Genomic DNA, 14,619 nt, shown 5'->3' on the forward strand with positions numbered 1-14,619 from the left:
TCAACTGCATGAGGCTCATCATACTTGTTCTGTATGCTGTAGTGAAAGGATCACCATGAAGCGACAGCAGAGATCTGACAGTGAAACTGGCCAGAATCAAAAGACTATAATATTCAAAAGTAAGTAGTTTGTTCATCTTTAATCGCTATTATACTATTATTATTATTGTTACTGTTATGTATCAATTAATATTCTATGTATTAGTTTTTTTTTTAAAACAGAGCGAAGTGCCCCTGATGCGGTACTAGTTAAAATGCTGATCCTGGTGACGCAGGTGATCGACTTACTACTGTCATCTGCTCAGCATTAACAGAAGTAGCAGCAGCAGCAGCAGCAGCTGTTGGAGTTTCCTCAACGAGCTGAACCTCAGTTAAGTGTTAGTTCAAATTGGTTCAAATGGTTCAAATGGCTCTGAGCACTATGCGACTTAACTTCTGAGGTCATCAGTCGCCTAGAACTTAGAACTAATTAAACCTAACTAACCTAAGGACATCACACACACACATGCCGGAGGCAGGATTCGAACCTGCGACCGTAGCGGTTCGCGCAGTTCCAGACTGTACCGCCTAGAACCGCACGGCCACTCCGGCCGGCTAATTGTTAGTCAATGCATATAATTCAGTCGCTAATCGATGTAAACACGTGAAAATAGTCCTGGCAACTGATAGCGAATATGATGTAATAACTGAGGTAGAAATGTTCAACATCTAACATCTTGGTACTAGAGTACAGCATATGTGGTACGAGAGAGGTGCCCTATGCAGTATGACCGACTACATTAAGAGGAAGATGATAAGTGACTATTAACTGTCACATACTCTTATTAACATCAAGCGTTGTCGAGATACACCACATTTTCTGTTGCAGTTCATCAGTGTCTTGGAACCCTTGGCATCTCTAAACGTTAACGTAGGTGTTCGAAATGTCATCTATGCATCTGAATGCAACATTGAACTCCACTCTAAAATGAGTTGCAAATCCTATCGGGCAGTCCTGGGAAATTCAGAAAAAGCTGGAAGGGTGCTTCAATTCAAAGCGTAATTCCTCAAGAGAGCTGACCTCGGTAGCGCAGCCCAGGCTTTTGACATGGACTCACACACAGAAAGCCATGGGATTTCAATCTGGAGACCTTGGAGGGAATGACACACACCCTCCTCTACCTATCCAATACTGATCATACGTCCGTGTTAGAAGCTGCCGCCCTCGTAAATGAAAATGTGCTGGAGCACCGTCATGCACGAACCACATTTCAGGCGTTGGTTGAAAGGTGCATCATCACGTACACCTGGCAGTACAGGCCACAGAAACCGCATGTACTGTTGTCCGGTTAGTCTCTGTGGTAGGAAGTGAGGTCCAATTATGCAGTCTACAAGCTGTCCTGCCCAAACGTTCAATGATTAATGCTGCTGATGTCATGATACGTTTGTTGCATCAGGATTGGCCCTAATGTGAGAGTTATGGTAGTTAAAAATACCGTAATGGGCTAATCCAGCCTCATCTGTGAACAGAATACTGTTTACAAACGGGGGATTCAGGGTACACTGTTGTTGCACCCATTGGCAGAAATTGTCTCTGGGAGGGAAGTCTGTATTGTTGAGTACTTTCACTCTCTGGAGGTGATGTGGACAGAGTACTTGCCAATGTAAAATCCGACACACACTGCAATGACTGAGGACACGCTCTTGGGTATCAATCCTCTTTGTTGAAGTGCTCGGACGTTCGTGTACAATGCGTAACATCCTTTCCTCAACATCGGGTGTTGTGGATCTAGGTCGACTTTCACATACATGGAGTGCGATTCTCCTGGTTTCTCTAAGGCGCTGATGTAATTGGCTAAATGTACGCCTGTCAGGCTGCTTGCAGAGAGGAAAAGCTTCTTCATACAATAACGCAGCCTCAAGGGCTCTGCCATTCGCTTTGCCATACATGAAGTGTATGCAAATGTACTCTGCATTGGTGTAACCGACTGTGAGGCTGGTATAGCACAGTTCACGGAGAGGGAAAGGGAAGTAGTTGTGCATGCGTAAACTAAAAGATAGGCAATCCCAAACCTTGAGACACCAACGTAAATCCAGAGGTGTTTACAGTTGGTCCCCAACTCGAATTAATGCGATACCTCGGCAATGGTTGATTTGTGGACCCATGTTTATTGGAGCTTTTTAGCTACTTTTGGCCTGTACTTCTCATGTGTGAATTATTGACCATCACTTCTTAAACACCCTTTATTTTGAAATATTTACCTTTCTAACCATGTGGAAACCTGTTACACACCTGATCTCATTGATACGATGGAGTGCAGACTATTCTTAGTATGCGAATTGTAATTCAAAATATCAGGAGGAAGGAAGATCGTGATGTTTATGCCCTTAGAAGAATGTAGTTTCTTAATGAAACATTTGCAAATGGTGGAGGCAGTATCACACAGCGATATTCTACCAATCAAATGGACTGACATACATACAACAGAACAGACGGTCTCTTGGTGGATATCTAAGTTACATATTTGGCGCCATTGTTCTATTGGAAAATAATTTTCCATAAGAAAACTGCATATAAAAATCAGCTAGCATGCGTGAGTCAACAGTAGTCAGTGTCCATGATATGACGTACTGTGATGGATGTAAGGCATGGAGACATGGAAGTTTTCAATGTCCAAAGAGGTTACGGTATTTCTGTACACTTCTAGATTTGATTACACTGAGGTGACGGAAGTCATGTCAGACCGCCTTTTCCCCAGGATAGTGCAGCAACTCGACATGGCATGGACTCAACAAATCGTTGGAAGTTCCCTGTAGAAATACTGAGCCATGCTGCCTCTATGGTCATCCATAAATGCAAAAGTGTTACCAGTGCAGGATTTTGTGCGCATTCTGGCCTCTCCATTATGTTCCATAAAACTTTGATGGGATTCATAATGGGCGATCTGGGTGGCCACATCATTCATTTCAAATGTTCAAAAGAGTCATCCGGTGATATCGCGCACTGTCATCCACGAAAATCTCATTGTTGTTTGAGAACATGAAGCCCATGAATGGCTCCAAATAATCTCCAAGTAGCCGAACATAAACATTTCCGGTCAATGATCGGTTCAACTGGACCAAAGGACCCAGTCCATTCCATGTAAACACAGCCCACACCATTATGGAGCCACCACCAGCTTGCACAGTCCCTTGTTGACATGGCTTCGTGTGGTCTGCGTCACATACGAACCCAATCCCGCCAGCTCTTACCAAATGAAATCGGGACTCAACTGACCAGTTCCCGGTCTTACAGCCATCCAGAGTCCAACCGATACGGTCACAATCCCAGGAGAGATGCTGTAGGAAATATGCTATTAGCAAAGGCACTCGCATCGGTCGTCTGCTGTCATGTCCTATTAACACCAAATTTCGGCACACTGTCCTAACGGATATGTTCGTCGTACGTCTCACATTAATTTCTGCGGTTTTCACGCAGTGCTGCTTGTCTGTTAGCACTGACAACACTACGCAAACGTCGCTGCTCTCACTGTTAAGCGAAGGTGAGAAGTAATACCTGACATTTGGTATTCCCGGCACACTCTTGGCACTGTGGATCTTGGAATATTGAATTTCCTAACGATTTCCGAAATGGAATTACCCACGCGTCCAGCTCCGTCTACCATCCGCATTCAGAGTCTAATTCCTGTCGTGCGGCCAAATCACATCGAACAGCTTTTCACATGACTCACTTGAGCACAAATGACAGCTCTGCCAATGCACTGCCCTTTTATACCTTGTGTACGCAATACTACCACCATCTGTGGATGTGCACATTGCTACGCCGTGACTTTTATCACGTCAGTGTATATAAAAGTTACGAGGAGATTGTTAACAAAGACGACTCGGATATCACACATACAGCACATGGACAAAAAAACACCGTGAAAAATAAATGCTTGACTACAAATGCTAGTGAACCTGCAGGTTTCAGTGTCGTATTGTAAGCAAATTGGAATCCATTGGATAATGCTGTATCTGTGCAAGAACGGTACCTATGCAATGTCCTCAAAAAGTTGCAAGTGTCAGCCGTGTTCAGTAGTACACATATGTGCAGAGTGCTAATTTATTTAGAAGCAAACCCAGCACCTAAACGCTTATCCGACTATAGTACATCGAGAGCCAATTAATCAACAAGTACAGGCCAGACCAAATAATTGTCGTTGCTTCCTCCAGAAACAGCAGTCGTCTAAGTGCCTCTTACCCATCGATCCGAATTGTAGTGCCACAGTCATAAGGTGACATACCGACGAGAATTTCGGCCACTCGTCTCCTACACTGTCACTTCTTAGTGGGTGGATTACGCATTCTTAAAAATCCATGCAAATGATTTCGAGCCTGACATATTTTTCTGCTTCAGCTCACCGACCATTCGGTCCTCAGTGTTTGAGTTACTTCCTTTAAAATTCCAGCAAATGAATCTCTGACCCAGACATATGCAGTCTTCTTCGGCTCCCTCCAGATGCTTCCGCCTAGGCATTTTACTGCTGTTGACGCTTCCGATGACATTTTTGCGGGATTTACAGTCATTTACACTATGACGCCATCAAATATGAAAACACTGTTTGGCTTTACTTTCTCGGACGGTGAAATATCACTGCTTTCGCTAAATGACTGTTAGGTTACTTCGTCAGTGCTGTGCGGAATTTCCCGCAAAAACAGATGCTTTGGCTCAAAAAGAGTTGTTGAAAATACACTCCTGGAAATTGAAATAAGAACACCGTGAATTCATTGTCCCAGGAAGGGGAAACTTTATTGACACATTCCTGGGGTCAGATACATCACATGATCACACTGACAGAACCACAGGCACATAGACACAGGCAACAGAGCATGCACAATGTCGGCACTAGTACAGTGTATATCCACCTTTCGCAGCAATGCAGGCTGCTATTCTCCCATGGAGACGATTGTAGAGATGCTGGATGTAGTCCTGTGGAACGGCTTGCCATGCCATTTCCACCTGGCGCCTCAGTTGGACCAGCGTTCGTGCTGGACGTGCAGACCGCGTGAGACGACGCTTCATCCAGTCCCAAACATGCTCAATGGGGGACAGATCCGGAGATCTTGCTGGCCAGGGTAGTTGACTTACACCTTCTAGAGCACGTTGGGTGGCACGGGATACATGCGGACGTGCATTGTCCTGTTGGAACAGCAAGTTCCCTTGCCGGTCTAGGAATGGTAGAACGATGGGTTCGATGACGGTTTGGATGTACCGTGCACTATTCAGTGTCCCCTCGACGATCACCAGTGGTGTACGGCCAGTGTAGGAGATCGCTCCCCACACCATGATGCCGGGTGTTGGCCCTGTGTGCCTCGGTCGTATGCAGTCCTGATTGTGGCGCTCACCTGCACGGCGCCAAACACGCATACGACCATCATTGGCACCAAGGCAGAAGCGACTCTCATCGCTGAAGACGACACGTCTCCATTCGTCCCTCCATTCACGCCTGTCGCGACACCACTGGAGGCGGGCTGCACGATGTTGGGGCGTGAGCGGAAGACGGCCTAACGGTGTGCGGGACCGTAGCCCAGCTTCATGGAGACGGTTGCGAATGGTCCTCGCCGATACCCCAGGAGCAACAGTGTCCCTAACTTGCTGGCAAGTGGCGGTGCGGTCCCCTACGGCACTGCGTAGGATCCTACGGTCTTGGCGTGCATCCGTGCGTCGCTGCGGTCCGGTCCCAGGTCGACGGGCACGTGCACCTTCCGCCGACCACTGGCGACAACATCGATGTACTGTGGAGACCTCACGCCCCACGTGTTGAGCAATTCGGCGGTACGTCCACCCGGCCTCCCGCATGCCCACTATACGCCCTCGCTCAAAGTCCGTCAACTGGACATACGGTTCACGTCCACGCTGTCGCGGCATGCTACCAGTGTTAAAGCCTGCGATGGAGCTCCGTATGCCACGGCAAACTGGCTGACACTGACGGCGGCGGTGCACAAATGCTGCGCAGCTAGCGCCATTCGACGGCCAACACCGCGCTTCCTGGTGTGTCCGCTGTGCCGTGCGTGTGATCATTGCTTGTACAGCCCTCTCGCAGTGTCCGGAGCAAGTATGGTGGGTCTGACACACCGGTGTCAATGTGTTCTTTTTTCCATTTCCAGGAGTGTATATACACATGTCCGAAGCCGAACCCCTCAGGGTATGTTAAGAGTGACAGAACGAGATTAGTATTCCCGCTAAAGTCAAACAGCATATATTGTCTGATAATAATGAACTATTTCTTCTTCTTCTCGCAGCTTCCAGTATCATTGCAGGACTAACTCACATGCCCACTTCCCACATACGTAGATCATTTTCAATAGGAAACGTCTTAGCATTGTTTCCAGGGCAGAGAATAAGAAAACAAATATTCACGTACAAAACCTTTTATTAATTTCTGTGTATACATTTACACACAGACAATAATTCTTTATTTTTGTTTGGTACAGTTTTAAGAACATTCGGTCTAATTTTTAACGTATAGTTTAAATCTACATGTGAATCGTTTAATTCTCTCTCCAACAAGTAGTTTGACTCATGCAAATACGGTATGTTTTCGAATTCCAAGACATATCTAATTTCTTTCCTGTAAACTATCTATTTTATGGCTTTGACAATTAGCTGTGTTCCTCCCTGCAATTATTCCAGCTGAGAGCGTTCTGGAATTTTAATTTTGCCCCTTGTTTCCCGCATGACACAGTTATTAAAAACACTCTACGTCTTCATGGATGTATCTGGTAGCTCGTCTGTGGGACACTCCCAAATGTAATTATTCCGTTCGTTTTAAGCTCCGCATAAGGTCGTTCCATTGACAAGTTTACAAGGTCCAGTCCATCTCATTTCCATACAATGTAGTCATCCTTTTTAAGCAGATCCAAACGGAAGTGGAGCTTTATAAACAGATTTTTCGTGTGACCTTTAATGTGGTAAACGTGCTCCAATCCATCCTTTTCGGCCAGCACCCCAACACACGACCAATTTCCAATGCTGTTTACTGTAAATGCAGATATTTCATATTCCCCAGTCGTAACCAGACTTCTCCACACACTGTTCTTAAAACCATATGTAAACCTTGCTTGCACATCTGCAATAGTTACTTCTTTAACCAACTGCAGTTTATAATCTTCTTTTATGGCGGTTGTCTTCGCCATATACTCCAGTTTTCGTTTCTTGACTTCGATGTCGTTCACTTACAATTTTCTTTTGCGTGCACATAACACATTAACTGTACTTATGGGAATGATTTCCTTAATAGGGAATGGTTTAAGTCTGTCTGACACATTGATTCTTTTCCTTACTTGCGGAATAACATCGGTTGTAGGAACCAGATCCCATTCGGCAGTGTCAATATTTGATGGTTCTGTGGCTGGTGCGCTGTGCCACTCGGTGAAAAACAACTTGCCCACCCCGGGACAAGCAGGCAGGCCCATGGTTTTCCCTTGACGAGCGGCTGTGTACGACGTCTAGCTTATGATTTTGCTGTACGGCTTGGCCTCAATCATAAATTTAATAACGAAAAATGAAACGTAGGTTACGACTGGCTACAACCGTTCTTATCTCGATATCCAGATCGAAGTGTATGAAAACCTGAAGGCGTATCTTTGGCCAGAGACCAGGAATTGAATCATAATGAAGTCATAGAATATTTCAAGGTACTTTCAAGAATAATGGAAGAAAAAGGGGTGGCTCAATAAACTTGGAAGTATATTTAACATGGATGAGACAGACCTTCAGTTAAGAAACCGACCAGGCGCTGTTGCAGCTGAAAAGGGGTCATAAACAGTTCCTGTAATTACTTCGTCAGAAAAAGGAGACACTGTTACAGTACTTGCATTCTGCACTGTTGAAGGGATGTTTCTGCCACCTTGAGTTGTCATGAAGGGAGTTAACAAAAAAAGAGTGGGGGGGACAACAAGCCACTGGGAAGTAAGGTTGTCATGTCAAAGAAATCTGCCTACGTGAATGATGTTGAGATCTTTTTTGAATGGCTAAGGGATTATTTTGTGCCCCGCAAACCCCTTCGAACAATTAAACTGATTTTGGGTGGCCATACTTCACACTCTGGCACGGTACAGCTGTTGGAGTTTACCGAGAGGAACAGTATCATTTTAATGTGCCTCATTATCTGCAGCCGCAGTACCGACCTGTCTCCAAATGTTTAGAGCTTCATTTTCACAGTGCCGTTGAAAAATGCCAAAGGAATCACCCACATCGGAAGCGAGGAAGTTTGAAATTTGGCGAGCTACTAGAAGATTATTCGGGAAAAGCTGCAGCATAGGGGAACGGCGTGTCTGGGTGCACGGCAACGGGAATCTACCCGTTTAATCCCAATGCAATTCCACATTACGTTTTTAGAAGTGATCCAGATAGATTTACAGGAAATAAAAAACATCAACGTATCTGGACAAACACTCCACGAAAGAACCTCTTCTCCCTTTCCATGCTCCCCTACTAGAGTAAATATCATCTAGTCATCTAGCTAGAAATCCACTGAAAGAGCTCTATTATCCTAGCTGCAATTCACTACTAGATCCACAGGCTCTACTTCGGCAGCCAAATGTGGCCAAAAATACGCCATCCTCTGAAAGGAGTACAACGTCACCTCTACCAGGGCCTTCTACAAAACCAGACGATAGGTCTACTTGACCTTGTGATCTCAAATGAAACGAAGCAAGTCACCCCTACGAAAATTCAGAACAATGGTTGACATTTTCCAGCTACATCCGATCCTCAAACAAACAGACGTAAACCTAGACAAATTAAAGCTACAAACTTGATGTCAAAAGAAAATATTAACAAAGCTAAAATAGAAACTTATTGCAAAAGGAAAAAAAGTCATCAGACTCGTCAGATGGCGTGCACTATAAGAAAGTAAAGTAAAAAATGGCTCTAAGCACTATGGGACTTAACATCTGAGGTCATCAGTCCCCTAGATTTAGAACTACTTAAACCTAACTAACCTAAGGACATCACACATCCATGCCCGAGGCAGGATTCGAACCTGCCACCGTAGCAGCAGCGCGGTTCCGGACTGAAGCGCCTAAGCGCCTAGAACCGCTCGGCCACAACGCTCGGTGGTAAAAGTAAGAAGCATTTTGTACGAAATATGATTACTTATTTATATCTACATATATACATAGTCACTAATTTACAATCATTCCGTTATTCAATATTTTGCAAATAATTGGTTCCTATACACTTTAAATTAGGCCTGAATCGCATTCAACCCTGTAGAAGCAGAAAAATACATAGATATTAAATTCGTAAACTCCGCTTCTACGAATTTATGCTATTTGGAGATACCAGTTGCATGCTTTGGCACTAGTTGAATATATGAATTCATACATTACTCTGACATTCACACTATGCTCACTTAAGTAGCCTATAAAGTCATTGAATGGAGCTCTAAGACACGGATACAAGCAGCTCTGTCTGTCGCAATCGCTAACGCACAGTACAATTCACCCAAATTCACGAAGGCTGTATGTTTAATATAATTGTCCGTGTCTCCAGAAGTTAATTACAGCGTTGGTTCTCCACACATATCGACTATGGACACATTCCTTCCAAACATATGGACGTTAATAGGCGTATGCGACAGGTCATAGTCACTCTTCATCTTCCTCTCAACGTAGTCCATCACACTGCACAGGTAGCCCCACTCATACCACTTACACTGAAGCGCTACAGAAACTGGTATAGGCATGCGTATTCAAATACAGAGACATGTAAACAGGCAGAATATGTGGCTGCGGTCGGCAACGCCTATATAAGACAACAAGTGTCTGGCACAGTTGTTAGATCGGTTACTGCTGCTGCAATGGCAGGTTATCAAGATTTCAATGAATCTGAACGTGGTGTTATGGTCAGCGCACGACCACTACACAGCATCTCCGAGGTAGCGACGAAGTGGGGATTTTCCCGTACGAACATTTCACGAGTGTACTATGAATATCAGGAATCTGGTAAAGCATCAAATCTCCGACATCGCTGCGGCCGGAAAAAGATCCTGCAATAACGGGACCAACGACGACTGAAGAGAATCGTTCAACGTGGCAGAAATGCAACCCTTACGCAAATTGCTGCAAATTTCAATGCAGGGCCATCAACAGGTGTCAGCGTGCGAACCATTAAACGGATCATCATCGATATAGGCTTCCGGAGCCGAAGGCCTACTCGTGTACCCTTATGACTGCACGACACAAAGCTTTACGCTTCGCCTGGGCCCATCAACACCAACACTGGACTGTTGATGACTGGAAACATGTTGTCTGGCCGGAAGAGTGTCGTTTCAAATGGTACCGAGCGGATGGAAGTGTATGGGTATGGAGACAATCTCCTGAATACATGGACCCTGCATGTCAGCAGGGGACTTTTCGAGCTGGTGGGGGCTCTGTAATGGTGTGAGGCGTGTGCAGTTAGAGTGATATGGGACCCCTGATACGCCCAGATACGACTATGACAGGTGACACGTACATAAACATCTTGTCTGATCACCTGCATCCATTCATGTCCACTGATCATTCAGACGTACTTGGGAAATTCCAGCAGAACACTGCGACACCCCACACGTCGAGAATTGCTACAGAGTGACTCCAGGAACAGTCTTCTAAGTTTAAATACTTCCGCTGGCCACCTAACTCCGCAGACATGAACACTATTGAGAATATGTGGGATGTCTTGTACCGAGCTGTTCAGAAGAGATCTCCACCCTCTCGTACTCTTACGAATTTATGGACCGCCCTGCAGGATTCACGGTGTCAATTCCCTCCAGCAGTACTTGGGACATGAGCTGAGTCCATGCCACGTCGTGTCGTGAGACATCTGCGTGCTCGCGGGGGTCCTACACGATGTTAGGCAGGTGTACCTGTTTCTTTGCCTCTTCAGCCTATAATATCGAATACTCATAGCCAGAAAGCTCAATGTGTTGTAGACGTGTGAAGAAAGCACGGAGACGCACTGGTGCTTCCTATAGTCAACTGACCGAGTTTGAAAGGAGTCAAATTGTGGCCTTCCGAGTGGCGGGATGGTCATTTCGGGCAACTGCCACACGAAAGTGAACGTGCTACGTCAGTTATGCAACGTTGCTGGTATCAGTGGTCACGTGAACATTCTCACACCCGTACACGAGGTTCTGGACGTCCACGCAGCAGAGACTCCCTCCAGGATTGTCGTATTATAAGGGTATCAGTGGCAGATCGCACAGCTAACACTGCACAGATAAGAGGGCTTGTGAACCGAAACGTGTCAACAAGAACTGTTGCGAACCGGTTATTAGCAGTGAGGGTAAGGACTCGCACACCTCTAGCTTGTCTTCCACTCACGTCACAGCATGGATGAGCACGCCTCGACAGGTGCCGTCAGAGGATCACTTGGAAGATGGAATGGCGCGTCGTGGTCTTCAGCTAGAAATGCAATTTTTCATGCGCGCAAGTGATGGTCGTTTGAGAGTACGACGTTGACCTGGTGAGCGCTGCCTCGTAGAGTGCATTCGTCGAGGGCACACTGACCCCACCCCAGGCATTATTGCCTGGGACAACTCTCTTTCACCTACGATCTCTGGACTTGTTGCCAATCGATGGGACGAGAAATGACTCGTGCGCCTCGGCAGCCAAGAATGCTTACAGAACTACATGAACAGGTCGAGCACACGTGGCATGAAGTATCTCAGAACAGTATTCGCCATCTGTACGATCGACTGAATGTCAGCGTGAGCGCCTGCACTGCCGCCCGTGGAGGCTACACCACGCATTAATATGGGTGTTTCAGCATGCATTGATACCTAGTACTTCGGAACCGCTTGCGCTTTTCGTCTGTAAATCTAATCAGTTCATGTACTACATATTGACGGTTGCCATAATAAATCTTGAGTGAACTGGAAGCCTCTAAAGGGTGTACTAATTTCTTTTCCTGCAGTTTATGTTATTTTTGACATTTTTAACTGATTAGTTGGTTGTTTGGGGGAAGAGACCAAACAGCGAGGTTATCGGTCTCATAGGGTTAGGGAAGGATGGGGAAGGAAGTCGGCCGTGCCCTTTCAAAGGAACCATCCCGGCATTTGCCTGGAGCGATTTAGGGAAATCACGGAAAACCTAAATCAGGATGGTCGGACGCGGGATTGAACCGTCGTCCTTGAGAATGCGAGTCCAGTGTGCTAACCACTGCGCCACCTCGCTCGGTTTTTTAATTGACTTAATTGTTTTCTCTGGCTGCACATATCGGTAATCATACACCACAGCTGTGCACAGAAGTACAAAATTGTAATTGCTTGCGACAGTGTTTGGTGTTTCGCCGTTGTCGTTCCAGCAATGCACATGAGTCAGCTGTAGTAGCGAGCCGGCAGTCTAAAGTGGAGAGTTTACAGCCGTTAAGTATTGTTTCATATGGGAAGTCGGGTATCAGATTAATTAGTCCTGTCAGGAAATTTTATCGTGCTGAAGTTCCAGTGTGAAAATGTGTGTTGGCAGTTGTGGCATACAAAGGATTTCACACATTCCACGATTCCAATGTTCCTGTACTAAAACATGTCGTGAATGATCATTTGAAATAACAGACCTAACGGTCCACATTGTCGTTCAACCCTAGTTAAATGCATGTGGTACGGATATTGAAGCAAAATTGATTTTCAAATGTTGTTTGTGAAATGGCGAGATTTGGTGAGGTGGGAGAAGAGCATTAATGTAATACGAAGATTAGGCGCAGTTTCACCTGTCACGATAAATTGGAAAAGAGAATATTTGTACTTGTAGCACCGATAAAGGTTACGAGTTGTAAGAAATGCCAGTATACGACTGGAATGTAGTGCACCTTTAATCGTCAGTTTATTATGAGAACATCTTATTGCACGATATCGTATAACGTTTTGCGTTACCACGCGTAAATTCTGAAACATACAGAAATCCAATGCAATGAGCGTGTGATTATGGGCTATTTCCAGTCTCCTTAGATTTCTGTGCGAGGGATTCCGTGACAGGACACGTTCACACACACAGAGGGGAGCTACGGTCACTATGGAGCGCCGAGCGCAGTTATCTCCAGCGAGCCTGCGCCACGTACCTCCCAGCGACCCTCGTGCGTGCCGTCGGCGGAGGCAGAGGCGGCGGCGGCGGCGGCGGCTGCGGCGGCGGGCCCCGGCGGGGGAGGCGGGGGCGGCCGCCTGGCGCGCGCGCCGCCCAGCTTGTAGAGGCGCTGCAGCTCGTGCGCGTAGTGCGCTTCCAGCTCGCCCGCGCGCAGCGTCACGCCGCACACCGGGCAGCACGACGCCTCCGCCTGCAGCTTCTTCTTCCCTGCAACACCCGCACGCGCCTCCTCTAGTCGCAGTTTTGTTTTACGCTCGAACTCCTGATACCCCAGAAGGAGCTGCGTCGGTACTCACATTTGAGGACATTTGCGGAAAAAAATTAACTGCCTTCTTTTACCCTCTGCCAATAAATAAACTTGCAAATGAGTTACGTTATTAAAAACTTGACCTCTTCCAATAAATAAACTTGCAAATGAGTTACTTTATTGAGTACTTGAAACATCTTTCAATCAATAAGTCGATACTGAGACACCAAATAACGCAACAAATATAGGAGAGGATTCGCGAGATAAGTGTTTCGCGAACCCGTACGGCACAGTGCATTAGTTTAATGCGAGAAGGATAAGTTATACCTGAAATGAAACAGCGCACTGAATTAACGAACGTGCGTCTCGTACATCATCCTTCTCTTGACGGATTACTTTTAAGCGACCGAGAAATGACGTGGCGGTATAATGAAGACGTTTGACTCTTATTCGGGTGAAACGAGTTCTAATTCGATCCTAATTTATATTTTCCTTTGTATTCCCAAGCGCGGGATTAGCCGAGCGGTATGAGGCGCTGCAGTCAGGGAATGCGCGGCTGGTCCCGGCGGAGGTTCGAGTCCTCCCTCGGGCATGGGTGTGTGTGTGTTTGTCCTTAGAATAATTTAGGTTAAGTAGTGTGTAAGCTTAGGGACTGATGACCTTAGCAGTTAAGTCCCATAAGATTTCACACACATATGAACTTTTGTGTGTGTGTGTGTTCCCAAATACGTAGGGGTGAATGACTAGTAGGGAGTGGCTCCTAGGGCCAATTTCGTTATCAGTCTTATCAAATCGTAAGTAGCGCGCCGTCTTCGTATCCCTATATCCACGGTACATTCTTTGCTTCCTCATTTTAAGCGATTCCCCAGCACCGCCTCATATACAAAACACTAAATTAGTTAAAAATATGAGAACACAGATTTTAAACATTGTGTATGCGACTTCCTCCCCATCTGTAAAGCTAACTGTAATACTAAGGATAGAATATCTCGACAGGAATCCAGATCGTTGGTAATTAAACAGGGCCAGATAATCATCGAAGGCAATAACGCAGTACGAATACCAGTAAAAAAGGGCAAACTTTCTATGTATTTGACTTAAAGTCGCCAGCCGATGTGGCTCATCATTCAAAAATGGACAAATGGCTCTGAGCACTATGCGACTTAACTTCTGAGCTCATCAGTCGCCTAGAACTAAGAACTACTTAAACCTAACTAACCTAAGGACATCACACACATCCATGCCCGAGGCAGGATTCGAACCTGCGACCGTAGCGGTCGCCCAGCT

General features: G+C 45.9%; 1 protein-coding gene across 1 annotated transcript in view; it reads right to left on the reverse strand.

The window, feature by feature from the left end:
* The window catches only part of LOC126249226 (E3 ubiquitin-protein ligase RNF220-like), a 717,707-nt gene that overhangs the window by 111,849 nt on the left and 591,239 nt on the right, over window positions 1–14,619 (reverse strand). The window contains exon 5 of the mRNA XM_049950882.1: window positions 13,063–13,292. Coding sequence (XP_049806839.1) covers window positions 13,063–13,292 — 230 coding nt within the window. The remainder of the gene's footprint in view (window positions 1–13,062; window positions 13,293–14,619) is intronic.

This window comes from Schistocerca nitens, chromosome 3, assembly GCF_023898315.1.
Source record: "Schistocerca nitens isolate TAMUIC-IGC-003100 chromosome 3, iqSchNite1.1, whole genome shotgun sequence".
Classification (NCBI taxonomy): domain Eukaryota; kingdom Metazoa; phylum Arthropoda; class Insecta; order Orthoptera; family Acrididae; genus Schistocerca; species Schistocerca nitens.